The 21,357-nt window shown below is 35.2% G+C and overlaps 1 protein-coding gene across 1 annotated transcript in view; it reads left to right on the top strand.

Moving 5' to 3' along the window:
- Positions 1–21,357, top strand: part of LOC143149932 (uncharacterized) — a 779,197-nt gene that overhangs the window by 732,405 nt on the left and 25,435 nt on the right. Inside the window, exons 8-10 of the mRNA XM_076317813.1 lie at positions 15,636–15,752; positions 16,436–16,549; positions 16,878–17,021. Coding sequence (XP_076173928.1) covers positions 15,636–15,752; positions 16,436–16,549; positions 16,878–17,021 — 375 coding nt within the window. The remainder of the gene's footprint in view (positions 1–15,635; positions 15,753–16,435; positions 16,550–16,877; positions 17,022–21,357) is intronic.

Here is a 21,357-nt window from a genome sequence, read left to right as displayed (position 1 = left end):
GCACACTCAAGTGATACCCAAAGCAATACCCTTAAGGGTACATGCCGCGAAATGTGTTTCACACCACTCGTTACAGTCTCATAACACTGTCCTCTTTGGCGTTGTCAGTTCCTTAACATACCGATGTCCAAAGATTCTAGACAAACATCCCTCTCTTGACTCCTGACACATGTGTACTGTTACTGCAGAGGATTTTCACTGCGTGTATATAGGAATAATTGATGCGAGATTGAGATATAGGTTGAAAACGTAAGACTATGTTTATTAAAGATAGACCAGAACTATAGATTCGTTAAAACTACACACTAGAGTGTTTTGTTCGCTCTGTTACTTTTCGAATCTGTCCTAATACTACCGCCTCCCACGCTGTACTTATCCTTAAAACCCCAAACACACGCAAACACACACTCTCATACATTTGGAAAAAGACCATCCACATTTTTCACCCAAACCTTAGAAACAAACGCACTCTGACACACTAGACCCTTTCGCACAGTCTCGAACACTTCACTCCACACACGATTCATTGGCGCCAAACATACTTCATACATTCACATACCTACTCCCCACATGTATCGAAGATACGAACCTTATGAATATTTCGTATCTTTCATTATTTTATCCACTAGCTCATTTCTCTAACAGGACAATATCCAAATTAGTACCATTGCTCTCTTCGACCAACAGAGAGTACCCATTCGTGACATTTCGATCTTCCATCGATCAACCATTAGATTATATATCAAAATATTTCCAACGAAACTTACGCCACTCCTGGCACACATTTTTTCATAATTGTACTTTCGGTGCACCCACCAGACGATTTCTCGTGTTTCGAGGAATCGAAGCTACCTTCCTCCGTCGTTTTCGATTTTCCAGCCACGTGCATTCCTGGACAGACATTTCGATATTTTGCCTCGTGACGATTCACAACACTTACGTAGCGTTCAGTTACACACCATCTTGTTTACGAACGTTATTCGCATTTCTTGGTGGACCTGCACACGGAATCGCGTATTCGGACGCGTGCACTTTGTGCAGTTAGGGTAACAGTGTTACGTAGTTTCCCTGCATGGGAGACAGTGCAGTAACTATTCGGTTTAATTTGATTACCCTGCGCCTATCTGCCACCGCGTGTAACACCTACTAATAGCTAATTTGCAACTGCATTAGTTAGTTAAATATGCCCGTGCATCGGGCGCGGCTAATCAGGACGGAATTGCGTGAGCGCAGCCCACTACAAGCTTCGTTGATGATCGTGCGGCTGGAGAAATTGCCGCATACCCTATTGTTTCATTGCGTGGCTGCTGGGTTCGATGGGAAACCCGTTTCGGACGCCAGGCGCCTCGATTTTGTCAACGATTTGTGTCGAACAGCGAAGATTGGTGAACGTAATTCCCCGCGTGTATCGTTACGAGCGTTTCGTTCTTTTAACGTATATTTTCCAGAATGGAAACATATTTCGGTGAAATTGAAGTACAGAGAAGAAATGTTTTCTATGGTACCAATAAAGGGGAAGAGTCGGAAACAAGCATCTGTGTAAACTTTGTATCGAACCTTTCGACCCTACAGTTTTAAGGTCTAGAGTGAAAATAGATCTACCGCGACCAAACCGTGGAAAAATAAAAAATGAAAATGAAAATAGTAATAACGTAGGCAAGAGGAGATTGTACGTCTATTTTTACCGAAGAGGATCCAAAAGTGAAGGGTCGAAACGGTTGTTGGAAAGTTTAGGTGGGTGTTTGCTTTTGGCTTATTTTTCAATTTTATTGAATGTACAACGCGTAAAATAAAGTTAACTTAGATAACATGGAGTGTTTGTGTGCGTTGTATCTCGTTCGAGAATTTTTTACATTTCTCAATTGAAACGAATTTCTTCTATGTATTATAGTATCGAAAAAATGGTCGTTTACTGACGAAGAAGGACAAAATAAAATAAACACGTACAATATTAAAAGAAGAAATTGCTTTCACTTAAGATACTGCACGTCAAACTTTTCTTTTTTTCATTTACTAAAGTTTCTAAATTTGCTTCGTTTACCGTTTGTAATAATAATTTAACCATTAACAAACAATTCGATAATGGAGAACGAATTCTCTTCTTTCTATCGACGATTACATACTCAAATTTCTCTAATGTTTTTTCTCAGGGTTACCAAATATTAATGATAATGGACAGTAGTTTTATTCCCAACCTGAAAGATCTTTCATCTCCGCGATGACGGAGCATTAAACGCATATTTCATCGTGGACGAATGAATAATAGTGGCGTTCTTTACGATCAAAGGGAGATAAATTTCCTGCCGCGTAATAAATAACTTCCTCGTCAAAACCTGAAGGAAATGGCTCCATCGCCTATCAGAAGTTTCCGGAAATTGTTGAAAGCGGCTTCTTTAAACGGCAACTTTAATATTCTTTCCGTGTAACCATCTCGTAACTTGCTTGCTTGATTCAATGGAAATTGTTACGATAAATATAACATACTTCGTCGCGAAAGCGTACGTTTATTTCGTATTCATGGAAAAATTAATGTGAACGCAATTTCCTCTATCCGCAACAAAAAAAAAGAAAAAAAAAACCCCCCACCGTGTACGTTCATCGGAGATCTCTCGCAAACTGTTCGTTTTCCGCAAAAGATATTAAAATTGTGAAGGATGGAAATGAATATTAAAATGTTGCAGCATAAAAAGCACTCCGTTTTTCGATTTCCCTCAAAATTTATAGTATTCGTATATACAGTGCGCCGCAGCAATATTCGTATCCCGCCGATTATTGATTTTGAACAATCGATATTTACTTATAATGCAAATTTTCGAAATAATGTAAACTTTGTGTGGAAAAGACCACTTCGATATAACGAAAGTAGAAATTTAAGTAAAATTTATGTAATCGAGAGAATGCGGATATTTCTGTGATTCACTGTACTTTTGTATTTTAGAATTCTCTCCTTCCGATCATTCCTTCTTTATACAAAACGACGAATAATTAATATCGAAATTGTAGTCGAGATGAAATGTTTGTTGAAATAAATTTTCATTTCGAAAACAAATATTTGAAAACACTTTGATAATGTGAAACTTTAATACTTGTTTTCAATACTGTTATGTAAAACGGATGTTTTAAATACGTTGAAAAAGTAACTTTTCTAAAGTAAAGAAACAAGTACACGCAATAAGCGAGCTCAGTATCAAAAATTAATCTATCTCAAACTGCATGTAAAATATTTTATGCTTTATTTGTAACAAGTTTTATTTTATCTCCATGGAATTTTATCGTTAATTATACGCATACATTATTACAGTACACAATGTTTTGTAAAACGTAAAACACTTAATCTCCACAAAAAGAAGCTTAATAGATGGTAACAATTTTCTTTTGGAAAAACCGGTTCAGATTTAAATCTTCTTTTCACGAATCTTACACTTCTACTTCAATTATAATAAATATATTACGAACAATAATCGATAAATTGTCGCGGCAAAGCGACAAAAGTTGTTGCAAATTAAATTTAGAAACTTTCATATTCCACACAACTTCCCAATAAAGTCGATATTGACCGAGATATCAACCTTCCCTGTTTCTAATACCCTACAGTATGGTAGCAAAGCCCTATTCATTTATTTCTCAAAATGTGTTAGGTACAAAAAAGCGGCAAAGCGACAAAAGTTGTTGCAAATTAAATTTAGAAACTTTCATATTCCACACAACTTCCCAATAAAATCGATATTGACCGAGATATCAACCCTCCCTGTTTCTAATACCCTACAGTATGGTAGCAAAGCCCTATTCATTTATTTCTCAAAAAGTGTTAGGTACAAAAAAGCTGCAAAACGACAAAGATTGTTGCAAATTAAATCATTCCACACAACTTCCCAATAAAATCGATATCGACCGAGATATCAACCTTCCCTGTTTAAGGGAAGGTTAATACCCTACAGTACAGTAGCAAAGCCTTATTTGTGTGTTCCTCGGAAAGTAAAACAAAAGGCGTCACGTGTAAAAAATGCGGGAAAACAATTTTTGCGTTGAAACGATATTCCCTGTCCCCTGGACAAGGTCGTGTGATTCAACCGGATGCGCAATAAGGAAAAGTCGTCGTTGTATAAAGAAGAATGTCTCGCGGCTCGCAACATCCTTTCAAAGAATCGTATTTGCGTGGCGCTTGTACGTCTGTGGCCAAGATTTACGGCGGAATTGCATCGAAAGTGCAGGAAGTCTGAGGCTCGAAGGAAAGCAATAAAAATGTACGAGGAGGCGGGGAAAAAAAGCGGATAAGGAAACGGCCAGGTCGGGGCTCTTAGGAAGCTCCGGCTTATTAAAGTGGAAGTTCGCCGCGCTTTTTGAACTCGTTCCTGCTACGTGCCGCGACGACAGCTTCGCTTGAACTTTTCAAGAAGCGAGACGTAACTCGCGAGACCAATAATACGCCCTTAATCTCTTTTCCTCTGCCCCTCCTTCGTCGTCGTCGTCGTCGTCGTCGTCGTGCCCTTTTTTTTTTCTCTCTCCCTTACCCCTCTCTCTTTGGGTACTCACCAACGTCAGAAAAGTTCCAACCATGAGCTAGGAACTGGCTCGACTACGAAATGCTTTATCGCTTTCGAGGGACCACGATGTTATTAATGTTTCGACCAGCTGTTTGTCGTCTTCGTTTTATACGAGACGGTACGAATTGTTGTCGATGAGAATAGATATAGTATCAGATTATAGTCAGACGTGGTTTTGGAATAGGTTACACTAAAGTAGATCGGAACACTCTTTACGCTAAAAGTAGATCGATTGTATATAAAACTGAACTGATCGTCGCCTGCGTCTGTACAAGTCTCTCCTCTCACTGTGTCTTTTCAACTCTCCTTTCTCAGTATGTCTTTACAAGTCTCATATCTTATTCTTACTGTCCCAAACACGCTTCTTTCGCAACCCTAGATTCTTACGCGCATCCATTCCCTTTCGTTTTAATCCCCAATCTCTCTCACTTCAGACATCTGGTCACGTTCGCCCATCTCGATCGTTCGTCTTTTCCAAACACTCTTCATTTTCTCCGAACCACATGTATTGTCTTTCCTCCTGCAAAGGGTCGCTCGTGCCCTTCGGAAAACCTGGCGACAGTTCGACGCCAAAGTGTTTACTCTAACGCGGGTCCATTCGCAAGCAATGTATTATTCTAGGCCTTGCAACCAAGATTGGAATGTTACAAGATCGATAGCGGTACTTAATGTTACGATGTTTGTTAGTCAAGTCACACTTTATATTGTATTTTGGTTACCAAGGGGCGCACCAATCAGCGATTCACATTTTTCTCCAAGGATAACTGCCTCCAAGGATCACATGAATCGGTCAGCTGTGACCCTTTTTACTCGGGGTCACATGTTTTCTTACATTGTTCTGAAGGTTCTTGAAATTTACTAAACAGCACTATTGAAGTTATTGACACTTTTTCAATTATCAGTATAAATTTAATTATTATATGTTCAATAAAAAATTGTCCTTTTTCTGCGTTGAACGTTTCGTTGTTTCTATGGATTTTTATGTTACACCATAACAATCGGTGTATTCGTAACGCATTCGACGACTTCCTTGATTACAGAACTATGGTGAAAGTGGAAGGTAACCATCGACTACCATCGAGAATTTACAAAAGAGAAAATGAATATTCAAAACTGAATATTTAAAAAGTTGACATGCATATTTATCGAGTATTTTTCGATAAAACATCTACAAAATATACGTGTTGGGGCGGACAGTAAACGTGTTAACACTATTAATAGTTTTTACAAAAATATTATATATTATTTATACGTAGATAAAGCTCCACCAAAATTCTAACACCATTGTAGAACATTTATAAACTCTCGTTTCAGCTATGCAATTTAAATATATAAATTTTCACCGAAAATTATACTATTTTGTAATTAAATATCAGTAATTGCACTCTTATAAGTTGAGAATTCATCGTTTTTTCTTAAAAAGGAAATTCAACTTTTCGTATAGAAAAGTAAAATTAAATACGAGAGCAATTTTGAAAGAAACCATATGAAAAGCAAAATACTCGAATTGTATTATACTGTATAATTTTATTATACAGAAATACATAATATGATACATAATTAATTGGTAATTCGATGAAACAGGTTTTAATGTAATAATCATTACGCACTTAATAACAATTTCCGAACCTTTGTAATGGAATCTTACTATGCCTCGTTTTTTAACGTATTTATTCATTTTACACCTTCAATTAATTTATCTGTTTTGTGTTTCTTGAGAACAAGAAGAACTCGTGAATCAACAACACGCTTTAATCTTTTTCTTTCGCGAAAAGAAGATTTGAACGAACACCCAACAACTCAATTTAGATCCTTTATTGCGTTTGACCAGCTGCTTGCTGGAAAAGTTAATTTCCACATCAGTTTCTGTACTTGAATGCAACAGGACTAAAATCTGACATTTTGCGTGACAAAAATTTGACATCAATTCTTTCTCAATGTTTGAAATATTCAATATGCATTTTCACATTGTGCTGTACACGCTCCATCGCTAATGAAATTAAGAAAGCGTTTGAAACAGTTGCGTGTTGATATTTGTGATAGTTAGATGCTTGATAATCATTGTTCTACACAATGGATTTCTTTTTAAATGAACCATACACCACCCCCTTGATGTGTATTCATAAATATCTAAAAAATCACAGTTTGCACTTTTAATTAATCTGCACCGAGTACTCGGTAACATACGTATGATTTTTCAACAATTTAACAGTAACCTTAAGTTCTAGTTATAAATACAAAAACATTATTACGTGTATTGTACGTTCATACAATCCTTAAGACTCGTGTCAATTTATTTTCTGTATCGTTAGTATGCACTGCAAAGTGCATGCTGCTAATAACTCTGTAGTGGGTTCTATAGCGTAATAAAAAGAAAGCGTTTAAAAAGAAGGAGAAAATGAAGGAGCATAAATGTAAATTGAATTTTTAATTCAAAAGGAGGTATAGCTATATGAATTATTTTCTAATTTAGATTGAAATTTCAACTTCAAAAGATGCTTGCCTTTTATCGATAAGAGGATTTGCATTCAACGAATAATTTCTAACCGTTTCAAATTGAAAACGGATAAAACGAATATTATATTTAAATACGATAGCCATCAAGAGTATTAATTTCAGACCTAAATACATCAAAACGATATCGGTACAAAAACGAGTCACGTTTCTAACTCCAAAAAAAAAAATAATTCTTTTGGTTGGCACGATGTTACATCTCAAAGGATAATTGATTTCTGATGGATCTGAATTTTGTTGTAACGATCGTAAGATTTACTTTCGTGTCGTACAAACTTGTTCAATTTTGTTCGTTCAAAATTATATATTCTCTCGCTGTGCGTACAATCTATTGTATATTTTTATCATTATAGAACATCGTTAAACATTTTAGACCTTCTACAATTTTGTTACATAGTTCTCTCCAGATTAATTTACACATACCATATTACATGTTACGTATAGTACACATAGATTATGCTTATATTTCATATTCCAAAACTTTAGCACAAACAAACTTTGCTCAATAGATTCTTATCATATAATTGATAAATTATTCCACATTCTAAATTAAATTCTAATAACCCTCACCTCGCTCACTCTGTCCCTATATAAAAATAAATAAATCGAACGAAAGTATAATAAGGAAGAAAACAAGAGAAAAATATGCTCAGAGGAGCTTTAGTTTATTCATCAGGCAAATTTTCTTTTCATTAATGCAAATTATTCTACATTGATAATTTTGAGAATGATCGCAAACGGTTGGTTGAAAATATTAAACACGAATTACAAATAATTTCGGTACGACTGCATAGACTTTTAACGATTCTTATAATTGTTGGAAAAACGGGGTGAGTTATTTAACATGGAAAATCGTAGCGACTCGCTCTGTATACGATTTGTACGTAAGAGACAACTTGAAACTATTAGAGCGCTAGAAAGCTCGTCTTTCTGCGTGTCGCGGCGAACAAAGCTTTTAATTACGTTTTCTTCCGCGTAATGACGACAGAAAGAGAAGCTGGAGACAAAGGCCCTCGAAACGCAGTTCCCGCGCGCTATCGGCCGTATTTAAATGTCCCCCGTTAACGTTGTTACTGCAGATAACGGGATTTTAATTGGTAACGATAATACGCGTTAAAATCCATATTATCTCTGTTACAAGCTATTGTATCCAATTAACGCCGAATCGAATTTAATCCCTGCTTTTAAATGATTAAAGGATGTCACTATCAATTTTGCGATAACCCTTACCTTGTAATCGTGCCTGTTAGTTTTACGCATTCCGTTCTTACAAATATTGTACCGACGATCCTGCGAACGACAGGAATAATTATTTTGAACAATACCGACGAACAACTGTTCGTCTACGGAATATTATAAAACTTGCTACGGGAACACGAAAAAATGTAACTTTGAAATATTTTCCTTTTAATTTTGTAATTTAAATACTAAATCGCGGATGTGTGTAAAAATACTTTGTTGAATTAATTTTAATGGTGTAATATACGTTGGACTAATTATGAGAGGTATTTAACCGAATTTGTATAAATAATAAATTGTTAAATATAATTAAAATTGCTGAGTAGATTAAAATCTACTTACGCGCCAGTGGCGAGCAAAGTGTAATCTACTTAATGATTAACAAAATTACTTTGTAATCAATCCAGTGATTATGATAATTAAGCAATCGATATAACGCAAACAATCAAACCGTGAGTGATCATCGAATGTTAATTGACGCAATCGACTCATTGATTATTTATTAACACGAAATGATTACATTTATGATTATGATTGAATCAACAAGTTAATAAAAAACAAGGCTAGTATGATTTATGATTGGAAATTATAAACCTAGATTATAATTACCAACTAACCTCAACTATATTAAACTGATCAATAATTATAATTCTCGTGCCTAAAGAAGTAAAACGAAAAAATTGACACGCAAAAACACGATATACAAATTTTATTGCAAAAATCAGTTTAGTCGATCCCTTCAATTTTTCCCTTTACTATTCGAAATCAATAATAAAACACATAGAAAAATTGCAAACTGTATATTGTCAACAGTTGTAAAATACCATTAAAAAAAAACATATATTGACCTTACCTCGGTACGATTAGGATTAAAAGAGTTAAATATACGCGTGATTAAAATTCAAGTAAAAATATTATTTAATCCCTACATCGATATCGATAATGCATTTATTTTCCCAGAATCGTACGTATTTGAGAGTTTCGCGCAGCGTGAGCGTGAAAGAACGATGAAAATTCTGCAGTTTTATCGTTCCGGGGCTTCGTATCTTGGAAATTGCCAATGCACCTCATTTGAATGCAGTAACGGATATCGCGTGTAACGAGGATCCGGCGAAATTATGCCGTCGGTCCCAACTTAATATATCGCGCCGTTTCGAAACCGTCATTAATTGTCCAGTGCAAGAAACTGTGACAATCTCCGGGGAGTATTGCATTCGGTCGTGTATTGCAGTTCACGAGAGAATTGCACGCGCTGCACAATACCTTCTACCAGGTTTCTTTGAACACCGCAAACATTATCGTCCTCGAAACTCGAGCAGTTTGAAACTTCCAGGAATCATGCTGTAGGATGACTTTGTGCTCGTACGATACAAATTTCATTCCTATCTGGCGATTACGCTACATTCGCCATTGACTATAAAGACAACGTGTTTTGGTTTAATGTTGGCAAATACCCAACCCTTACTTGCGAAATACTAATAACCGATCGACTCTGTTTCAGAGAAATTAATTTAGATGAACTTTGATTTCAAACCTGAGTGCGTACAAAATTAAAACAATCGAGTTATTTTTTGTTTTTGTGAGTATACGAGGTTCAGTGATAAAATTGGTGTATTTTTTTGAGCGTATCGAGCTTACTTTATATATTTAATAATTGTTAAACGAATTGTGAAAAAGATATCTTTAGGACGTAGTCGAAACAATTAACATTATTTTAAATGAACATTCTGATCTTTAATTTTAGTTTTTTGCAGTACATAATATGTAATCGCTTATGACTAGAATTTTAAATATACTATACGTCATTTGACTATATATTTTATAAAATTTTATTTCAATTAGAATTTATCGAATTAAAATACTTGACTTATCAGCTCCATTACATTAAACTCTTAATACTCGTGAATCCAGAGCTTCTTTGATAATAAATTATCGGCCAATAAAGAATTAATCCTACTTAATCCTTCGCAGTAATTTCATAAATGTTCTTAAAATCCTTGCTCCTAAAATGATCGAGCATAGACCAGTTACGAATAAAAATAATGAAACTTTATAATTGATTAATACTTTTATCATAATTTATACATTCGTCTCTGTGCATAGTAATTACTTGCAAGCTTAACGTTACAACTAATTTCGAAAAAATTATATTTCATTGAACTGAAACCGTAAATTAAACGACAATTTTTTGAAATAAAGTTCAATTCATGCGTATTGTCGCAGGAATTAATTTCATTGTTACGATTGTTGGAAACGTTTAATTTCCTTTAGAATTTTTTCGATCTCCTCGCAAAGAAATAATGGATCGTAACTTTTTTAATTTTATCACCGTTACCAGTTTCGAGAAGGTGCGAACAGAGAAATTCGCGAAGTACTTTCGCGGTTTGTATCTTGCGCAGTCGTTGCAGTTTTCTTGATTCGAAACTTGACTCAGCGTTGCCTCGACATTCTTAGCACGATCATTTATTTTATTCCATTTTGCTCTCGGTACGTGACTTTCTCTACCTAGTCAATCCAATAAACTTATGGAAACGGTTTATACAATTTTTAATATTTTACCATATATCGAATAATGTGGCGTGACAAATTGATAAAATTTCTCTTAAATGTATTTTCTGGTTCAATGAATTCGAATGTGTAAATTGGTCTATATTCATACAGCAATCGACATCGAAATACCTGCGGAATAAACAATCTAGTATCTCTAGTTGTAAAGCAAAGTATCAATATTTATATTCATTATTTTTAAATTGTAAAAGTTTATTCTATTGTTCGAAATATATTTGATGTTAAATGACATATCGAAGACTAATCAGTACACATTCATTTTTATTAAAACATTTCCAACCATTAAACTTCAACTCTTACAATACACAGTAACTATATACAAACAAATTTACTTCCAAAATAAAATGTAAAAATTGTAATTTGTTACTTTACTAATTCTTTTCCTACACATTCTACATTCTTACATTACATCCCACATACACTACGATAAAAATGAATACTCGCATTAATAGAATACTTTATGTAAATCTATTAAGTTACTCGAATCGTACAATTGATTATAAATAATCTTTTTCAATCACTCGGATCGAACAAAGATTTTCAAACTTACTTTCTGTATCCCAATTAAGATGAAACTCCGCGATCGGAAACGTTTTATGGAAAATCGTCTTCGCGACGATATTTTCGTCGTTGTTGTTCATATTTCATCGCGACAGGTCGGTTGTTTCGTTAGATCGAGATTCACGGGTCGTTGGCGCCACTTTCTTATCAAAAGGAAAGTATACAAACGAATTTCCACGTAAATGAAACGTTTCACTCGCGCTCTGTTTGCTCCGAGTAGTACGAATCAATGATGTCGCAGACGGTCACATCGGGAACGTTCTCTCCTGCTCTTGTCGCGTCTACCAGCCTCGCTCGTTGATAATTCAATCGACGATCTAATTCGAAGAAACGGAGGCTGCGGGAACACCATTTGCCCGTAACCGAATCACGCGGCTCGCTGATCTTATTCGAACCCGACGGTTCTTACTTTTATCGCGTTGAGGAAACGATATGACGTTTTATGGAAACGTCCGGCGGAAAATGCTATTTAAATGTGGCCATCGAAACGACGCAGGTGAAACGTCTGACCGTTTTAATTCTCACGAAACCTGCTCGTCGAAGCTTCGATAATTTCGAGGATAACGAAGAGCTCTCGATTCGAGACAAAATACTCCAAGTGCTTGGATCGTCTTCGTTGTTGTTGATTGAAAGATAACGAAATATTCGTCGCTGAAAGAAAGAGCGAGAAGTACATTTTTATTATAGAAAATCTATGATTGACTGATTCAAAATTATTCAATACTTAACATATGCATATTTAAATATATATATTAATCTTCAGAAATTAGGAATATTTTTCCCTCGACTGGCTTATCGTGGATAACGAAGAGCTTTCGATTCGAGAAAAAATACTTAAAATTCTTGGACTATCTTCGTTGTTGTTGCTAATTAAAAGCTGACGAAATATTGGTCTTAATATTTAAAAAAAAAGTATTTAAAAAGTACTTAATATTTCACTTTTAAAGTAAAATATTGAGTCTCGCCTTAATTTTTTTATGGTTGGTTAAAAAATGTTTATAATTTCGGTATTATCTTTGGTAACCATGCTTCTTCGATTTTCATTGTGGATGTATTATTAATATCCAATAAATTACAGCTACCTTCTTCTTATTACCAATAATTCGTTACCTTCGTTCGACATCAAGAACAAAAGAAATTGCACACTTTTAAACTTACAAATAATTAAGTGCAGAGTAAAGTAGAGGCTAGTTCTTTCGTTGTATATGAATAGTGGTAGTGGTCACTCCTCCTTGCACAGCGCCGTAATTTGTTCCCAACTTTCCACACGAATATTGCACTTTACAATTTCACAAAAAGTTGGTCTATTAACACGATGGGTAAAAAGCATGTTCCATTTCTTTGTTATCAAGGTCAAAATGGCCTCACTCTACGTACATAGTAAAAAATATAAAGTTAAAAGAGCGACGCGTTGAAAGCATGGCCTCCCTTGCGAATGAAACGTAAAAGCTTAAAGAAAGAAAAAGCATAGCGCTTCATAAGGTAAGGCTAGCCACTCTTTGCCAGCTGATGCATCAATAACCTGTTTTGCTCTACGTTTTCATCCTATTTCTGATATCCTTTATACTTTTCAACGATATTTTCCTAAAGTGACTTTTCCATTTCCTTTTGCGGTGACTTCGTTCAACAATTGCATTCAATAATTCGTTATATTTTTCGGAGTATTTCAAGTGAAATAAATCCTGAAAAAAATGAACGAAAGTATATTCTTTCTTATTACAAGATACTTTATTTCTTGACAAATTCAGAATATCTTCAATCATTTTTGGTCACGATTTTTACTAGTTATTTGTCTGGGAACGACTACTAAAAATTGTCAATTTTTCTATTATATAATTACCTACGTAAATTGATTAATTTTTTCATTCGTTGATGAATGATGAATACCTGTGACACAGTAACAGAAGTCATTACTTGTATTGATGAATTATGATACGAGGTGTCATTATTTATTGGTAACGATATAAACGATTATAATTAATTCAAAAGTTGTACAGCAACCTTCCAGCTCGTTTCGTCTACGCAAATAATTTTTATATATATTATACTTCTAAACGCAATAAAAGAATTATTATCAAAGTTAAGTTGTTACGATAAAGGATTTCCATCTCACGATTACCTGATTGCTACCGTGAACCGCAATTACCGGCAATTTCCATATATTTCGTTGAAACGCGAATAATAGCCGACTAATTATGGTAACTCGAGCAATTTTCTCTGCGTAATCTGACCGCGCTAATTGCCATTTTTAACTGTTGATAATTCTTTAACGCGAAAGGGAGTAAAAATCGTCCAAATTTCCCCGAGAAATAATTAGTCGGTCCACGTGTCGGCTATTGAGATTAATTTTAACTCTCGTTTAATTGATTCTGTCTTATTTGAAATGGATGTCAAAATATATAGGAATGGAAACTAGATTCCATTCTGATTCTTTTTGTACGAATTATCTAGAAGGAGAATCTAAAAAAGACACATTTGTGAAAACATTTTGAAAATACTCTCGTGACTTTCGATTGAAAAATAAAAAAGGTACAGCAACCGACAAAGAAAAAAATATATACGGAAGGATGTCGATAAAAGTATGAATAATAGAAAATGACAATGGAATCTCGTTGTTTTCTCGAGTCAGCAGCATCTAGTGATATAGCTCAGTGTTTGCAACGACACGCCGTTTCCCGCCCTATTATATTGAGTGAGAGAATATCAATTTTCCAGACGTCGTTTCGTCCAATGAGGAGGCGGATATGAATTCTCGAGCGTTCGACTCAAATTGAAATGTCTACCGAATTTATTCCTTCGTATATTCGAGTTAATAAATGGCCTGGTCTACGGTAATATTTCTTTGTTGAAAAACGTTTAATGAGGCACTGTTATACCTAAATTAAAATCTGTACGTACTAAAAGAAGGAGGTATACATTGGTCTTCCTCGCACACCTTTTTTGACAAAGTAAAATATCTAACGTAAGACAGTGGAATAAAAATAACTATATAGATTAAAATCAAAAGAATTATAATTAACAAAATTTGAATACAAAGGTTGCAAAGTTTCCTGCAGAAAATTCGGTAAACTAAAACTCTGTCGTTTCTAATCACCGTGTAGAATGTGAAACGTACAAGTTTGTTTTCATTTTTTAGATCCTTCTTAAATTTTCTTTATTTACAATTTTTCTTTATTGGACAAAATTGACATAAAATATGTTTCTTATTATTTTGAAGTATTAGAATAATGTATCTGTGTTTGAAAAGGTACTTGTATAGCGTCTATTATTATAAATTAACAAGCTCTCTCCTATTGGACATTATTTGGATAATCAAGTGTTTGGCTAATTGAACATTCGAGTAAACAGTGTTAATCGAAAGTTCAATTAACCAACGTTCGTATAATCTACGTTCTGCTGGACGTCATTTGTCGTAGAAACAAAAGAAGCATTTAAGCTAAATTAATATATAATACATACATTACAAATCATCGACTTCATTGAGTAATCATATATAATAGAAAAGAAAGTTAGAAAGGATACTTACCCATGCTAAAGTTACTGTTAGTTAAAATTCTCTACTATTTGAATATACCTACTTAACCGGTTTTTTTAAACTCCACACTTATTTTTTCATAACCGACTGACAATCTACGTCTATAATTTCCCTAACGATCGTTATACACGTGGACCTACAAGCCTGTCAACTGTCGAATTTCATTAAAATTGCCAAGAATCGTTACGTTCTCCACGCGAGTGAGAACGTCTGACCCAACACGATCCGCGACTACTTCGAGAGGTGTTATTCTCAGCTGCGCATAGTAGATGTTGTTGCACACGCTGGACGACGTGCTTAGGATCGAGCAGAACTCGTGTACGATACAATCACCGTACGTAAGTCGCCGGATCGTTACCGCGATGTCCCAGAGCGTCGCGACGCTCCTGGATCCACTTGGAAACTGCGGTCGGCGCGGATAAGAACTCGCTCGAATTTGCTCGGCGAAGCACGGGGACATGAAATTGGAAAGGAGAGGAAGAGGCGTCGCGACGCCCCTCACGTTCGTCCGTTTCCGTTTTCTATCTTTCCGCGAGCGCCATGAATCGAGTTCTCGTTGACGCCCTCGTTCTTCCTTTTCATCGTCTCCCACCCCCCGCCCCCGAATCACCCTTTCTTCGGGAGATACTTTCTTCGACACTTTAACCGAATGGAACTGTCACCACGCTTTTCAGGTGGACATCACGGAGCTGTGTCCCTCTGCCACGGTTCTGGCACAGCAATTGACCCACGTGGAACTCGAGAGGCTCTCTTATATCGGCCCCGAAGAATTCGTCCAAGCATTCGCAAAGGTACGTGTCCAACCGTGTCCTCCTGATCAGCGTCATCAGGGGACTTCTTTCCTCGCCAAACGTTTGCACATTTTTCTTCCCGAAGTAAAAGATGTTCGTTAACCCCCTTTCCTTACGATTTATTTGAAAGGAAACGTGTCTTTTCAGACCGTTTAATTTCTGCGCGAAGTAAATTATCACGAAGTAAGCTAAAGTGATACAGTTTGTATTGAATTCAATTGCGAATGTGTGCAAACTATTTTGTTCTCCATGCGGTGGATTTTTAAAGGAATTGTACGAGCAAGAAGAGAAAGGATTCGGTAGAGAGTTTTCAATCGAGTGATCAACGAGAAGAAGGAAAGTTAATTTGAGTTGATGGTAGATACGTACATAATTACGATCGCTCGATGTAATTTTATACAGTAAATATTCTACAATTTCGTGTAAATGAAAAATTGACGCAATGAATATTGGTAATTTAAGGCTGGAATTATTGCGAATAAAATTTAAATACTTCTACTGATAAAGTTTAAAGTTCAGATCACGGATTTGATCAATGGAAATATTAAAAGTGAAAAATATTGAGATCTCCGAGTGGAAAATGTTGCTCGAGAGGAATATTAATTAAACGTCGGCTATGCGTCCTGGAATATATTCTTAAATATTTTATGCCGATCTTTAATTTCGATTTTTTATTTAAATAGGAATCTCCTCATTTGGAAACATCGTTTAAGGACATGAAGAAAACGCGCAATCTCGAATCGTACGTCCAATGGTTTAATAGACTGAGCTATTTCGTAGCAACTGAAGTGTGCAAGGTAAATCGCAATAGCGAACCTAAATTTCAAACATACAAGGAGAGCGATTCATTTCATCGTATTAATTTATATTACAATTTTTCTACCTTCACCGATTTTATTGATGCAATTAATAGAAATTGTCACGCGAACTGATTTCAAACAGAACGTTAAAAATTCACATATTTTTGCTCGAAGAAAATATTAATACACACATTCCATGAAACTAACAGAAATGAGAGTAAAAATGTATAACTTCTTAACTAGATGTCGGTTAACTTTCGTAAATGTTACATATAAACGTTGAATACAATAATTGTCGAATAATCGTCTTCGAATTATTTTACAGCATGCAAAAAAGAAGCAACGCGTCCGTGTGGTTGAATACTGGATCGAAACAGCCCGCGAGTGTTTCAACATTGGTAACTTTAACTCTCTGATGGCGATCATTGCTGGCCTGAATATGTCACCGATATCTCGTCTGAAGAAAACGGTGAGTAATTTGTTTAATCGTATTTTTATTCTGCGTTAATACGCTCTTATAAATATTGAATTCCAATATTAAATATACATCGCCGATGAGCGTCGATTATTCATGACTGCAATTTGTAAATAATTCTTTGCTTTTCTGCCTTTATTTTTAAATGCACGAAGTGCAGTGCATTAAATGCTTCTGCATTTAAAATTTGATCAACAATAATATACTCAGTGATCTATAATATACGATACAAACGAGAAGAGGATAATTCTACGTGTAAATATGAATGAAAAAGAATAGATTAACATTTTTTTAATCGAAATTTACTATTGAAATTCATTTTAAAGATGTTCGAACCACGTGCTTGTTTTAATCAAATATAATATACCTAACTAGAGACGTGGGTTACATTTGCATATAACGTCTACAAGTAATTTGTAACCAATGATACTATTTTCTCATTATTAACTTTACACGTTTTCCATATAAATACAATAGAAATATGCAAATATATACACGAAATTTGAATTTTATTTCACGTAATATAATGTATATAAAATAACTTCCTTTCTTGGTTGTATCGCTTTTTTTGATACACCCTGTACAAAACTGGTAAATATACGACTATGAGTAAACATAGAAAACCATGTTATTTAGTCAAGAATTATTTAACGTAAAATCCAAAATATACTCAAGTTTTTAGTACTTGTCCAAGAAAACCAAACAACAGTATCTATCTACCCTAGATACTCCATATAAATATTCCATACAGTCGTCCTTTCATCTGGTAAACAACATACTTCAAAATTTAAAAACCATCTCGTGTCCCCATATTTTTACAAAGCGTAGATAAACTCATAAAGAGAGCTCAAAGAAGAACCGAATCATCGCTCTATACATTTTTAATACTTTTCGAAACTGAAATTATGCGTTTAAAATTGACCATGAATAAAAAATGATACGTATAAAAGTAGGAAACGAAGAATAGAAAACCCGATGAAACATAAATATAGACAATAAAAGGAATTAGTCGTCAGAAGTGTATTATTAACCGATCTAAATTATTAGATTGTTAGGAAAGTCATTTCGTTTCTTTTTTTGGTGAAAATGAAACAGGATATTTTTAGAGTGTGCAAACATTTTATCAAACTATACATTCCCCATTTTGGAAAACGAAATAACTTTCCGAACAACCCAATATTTTCATCATACCTTTATTTAGGATCTTGTCTCGTGCAACGAATGCAATTATCGAATGAAATTTGTATCTAAACCGAGTAGAGTAGAGATTCTAAATAGAGTGGATCGAAGAATGGAGGGGGAAAATTAGAAGTATGTCGATCGATCGTGGAGCAGCGAAACGTTACACTTAAGAGGGATCTCTGTCTATTCCTCACCGAAACGATGACATCCACTCGGAATAGCGTTAATACGACGACGGCACGTTGGATCGGACCATGCTCGTTTGCACCCCCGTGTAGGGGATGGGCGCGGCAATAAGCGGTCTGTAATCCTCGTAAATCGAGCGTGGCGCCACGACGACCAGCGTTAGCTGTGACGAGTCGCTGAGAACCGAATGTTCTCCAACGCGTACAAACGCGAGCACGGTGAACAATTTCGAGAGAAAATATCGACGAGGAATGGAAGCGCGAGCGAATGGATTCGTGAAAGGACACGGAAAAGGGGGGGAAACGACGAACGTGGAAGATGGAGACACGGGTTGCGTTTAATTGAATCTTTCTCGTCACTGTTTTGCGAGCTCGATTTAAAGGTACACAAGGTTCGAACTAATTAATAAGTCGAGAAACTTTGATCCTCGATTTCTAGCATTTACGGCTCAACAGCCCCGTAAGAACAAATTTATAGGCACGCAACGATTTCTTTGTATCTTTATGATCCATGTGCAAACGATGCGTCGAAAATTGTTGAATTCTTTGCCCAACAGGGTTAGTATATTATTGAAGACTAGAAAGGTGAATAATGAAATTCTTCGCCTAACAGGAATTGTGTATTCATTACTGAAGATTATTGAGACATTAAATAATAAAATTGAATTTTGTTAGACTTTCTAGAACATTTGTTCTCGGATCCTCAGTAGGAGAGTATTTTGAGAATTACGTTTGAAAAGATAATATAGTTAAATTGGCCAACCGTGAATTAAATCCGAGTATAAATAAAATATAGACTCGTACATTTAAGAACAATACACACGTAATTTTGCTGAAACACAATCTTCTTAACACTATTACGTGTATGTTAAATATACTTCTGTCTTGTCGAATATTGTTCTAACGCAAGTAGTAATTTGTGTATTTAAACCATGGTTTATTGTTCCAATTGATGAAAACAGGGAAAATGTATTTTATCGTTGTGCGATACGTGCACGGTCTGGTTGAAATATTATATGTATAAAACTAGGAGGTATTTTTATTTTCAAATATCCACTCAACGTTCGTGATAGATTAGAAACTATACATTTTGTTATATAGTAGAAGCGTTTTAGTTTGAAACGAATTTCGATACAATTATTGCGCGTCGAGAGTTCTTTCTTCTCGTTCTCTCACTGACTCGTTTCTCCATTAATCATATCGAATGAGATTGTATCGAGGGTGAATAAAACTTCAAATGGCTATTTCTACGGAGAACTCTGTCAATTAAACTCTACCATAAATCTCAATCTAAATTTCGTTTGTGAAAACTTGTATTTCACTTTCGTATTCTCTCCGTTAATAAATACCCATCGTTTCGCTCAATTTTCTCTTCAGTGATATATCAAATTGTACTCTACAGAATACAATTAATGCATCGATAACTCAATTCATTGATTACAATTACGATTATCCATTACAATTACAATGAAATCATTTAACTCTGTAAATTATTTATGTTGCACACGTTTCAATCCACCGTTACAAATCTACCAATTTTTCAAAATTACAACAGCTCGCTCAGATTTTTACTATTTATTTATTCTAACAAACGAATATATTTAATTTTGAAGAGAAGTCATCAAATCATTTCCAACCAGAATTTATTTAAACCTGAACCTCAACGTTGTATTAAAACTACAAGTTAAGGGTAAAATTCTAACAAAATAATACTCGACTAATAAAATGCAGCTTCTCGAGCCAATATGAGATTCGGGAAAGAGGCAAGTGCAATTTAATCAGGGACAATTGGAATTCTTGCCCGATTGAAAAAAAAATAAAGAACTCAATGTTAAATAGAAGGAGGCGGAGAGGGGGTGAGAGGATGCAACGCGAATTTATTGCAGCACCGTACTAACGAAAAAAAAGAACTTTGAATTCCGATCCGTGACGTTGGCGAAATAATCGAAACGCGTGTCGCTCGCAGCGATTGCGTTTCCTGGGAATGAAGGAAAAGGATTCAATACGTACGCCTTCGTGTCAATCTCTCACGATATTGCTACCATCCTAGAACGAGGATGTCTTCGTGCATTGTCCTATTTCCTCGTTTTGCGATAGAATTGTAGCCGGGACGAAAGAACGAGGCCGCTTTTAAAAGAAAATACAGTGGACTTCGATCGAGCCGCCTATTGGTCAAATAATTATTTCAACAAAGGATCCCCCGAGATATTAAAGAAGACAATGAATCCGTTCGTGGAAAATAATCGGTTTAATAATCCCGTTTCAAATACCTCGGCTGTCGAGAATGGGAACGATCTAAAACAATTTCCCTTCGTCGTATAAGGCAAAGAAGTATCTCAATTTCGTCATTTTCTTTGTCTTTGTTCGTCATTCCCATTCACGTGGACACAATTCAACGAAATGAAGGCAGGTTACGAATTAATAAGTCTCGAACTGCGATTCAAATTCGACGTTCACTGCTGAACGGTGAAAGTGGTGAGCCATTTTTCAATGTTGTTAACGATTTATGCTTGTTTCCGCTCCGTATCTCCAAACGGGATTTTTCCAACGTGTATATAAATATTTTCTAAATATTCTTGCGGAGAACGAGGATGAATATTACATTCGTCGTAAAATAGACGTTATTCGAAACTGAAATACGAGAGATTTCGTATTTCTCCGTTTGCGATTAATCACAGATTTAAGAGATAAAAGAGTCCCAAGTGGATTAAATATTGTCATTCGACAAATTATGTTTCATCTTGATAGAATTGAAAAATATTTCGCGTGATGTGTATTTCATGAAAAATACAATTTCTAGGGCAAATTTGATGTTATTAATTCCAAAAATGATAAAATGGAGGTAGTGGTGTGTTGAAAAAAACGAGAATCTTGGAAAAAGGAGAGAAACATAATTGATAGGAAATTCTGGAATAAAAATCTATCACGATCGTTAACTATACTTATTCTTTAATGCATATATC

Source organism: Ptiloglossa arizonensis, chromosome 8, assembly GCF_051014685.1.
Source record: "Ptiloglossa arizonensis isolate GNS036 chromosome 8, iyPtiAriz1_principal, whole genome shotgun sequence".
Classification (NCBI taxonomy): domain Eukaryota; kingdom Metazoa; phylum Arthropoda; class Insecta; order Hymenoptera; family Colletidae; genus Ptiloglossa; species Ptiloglossa arizonensis.
This window is presented reverse-complemented; position numbering and strand designations above follow the sequence as displayed.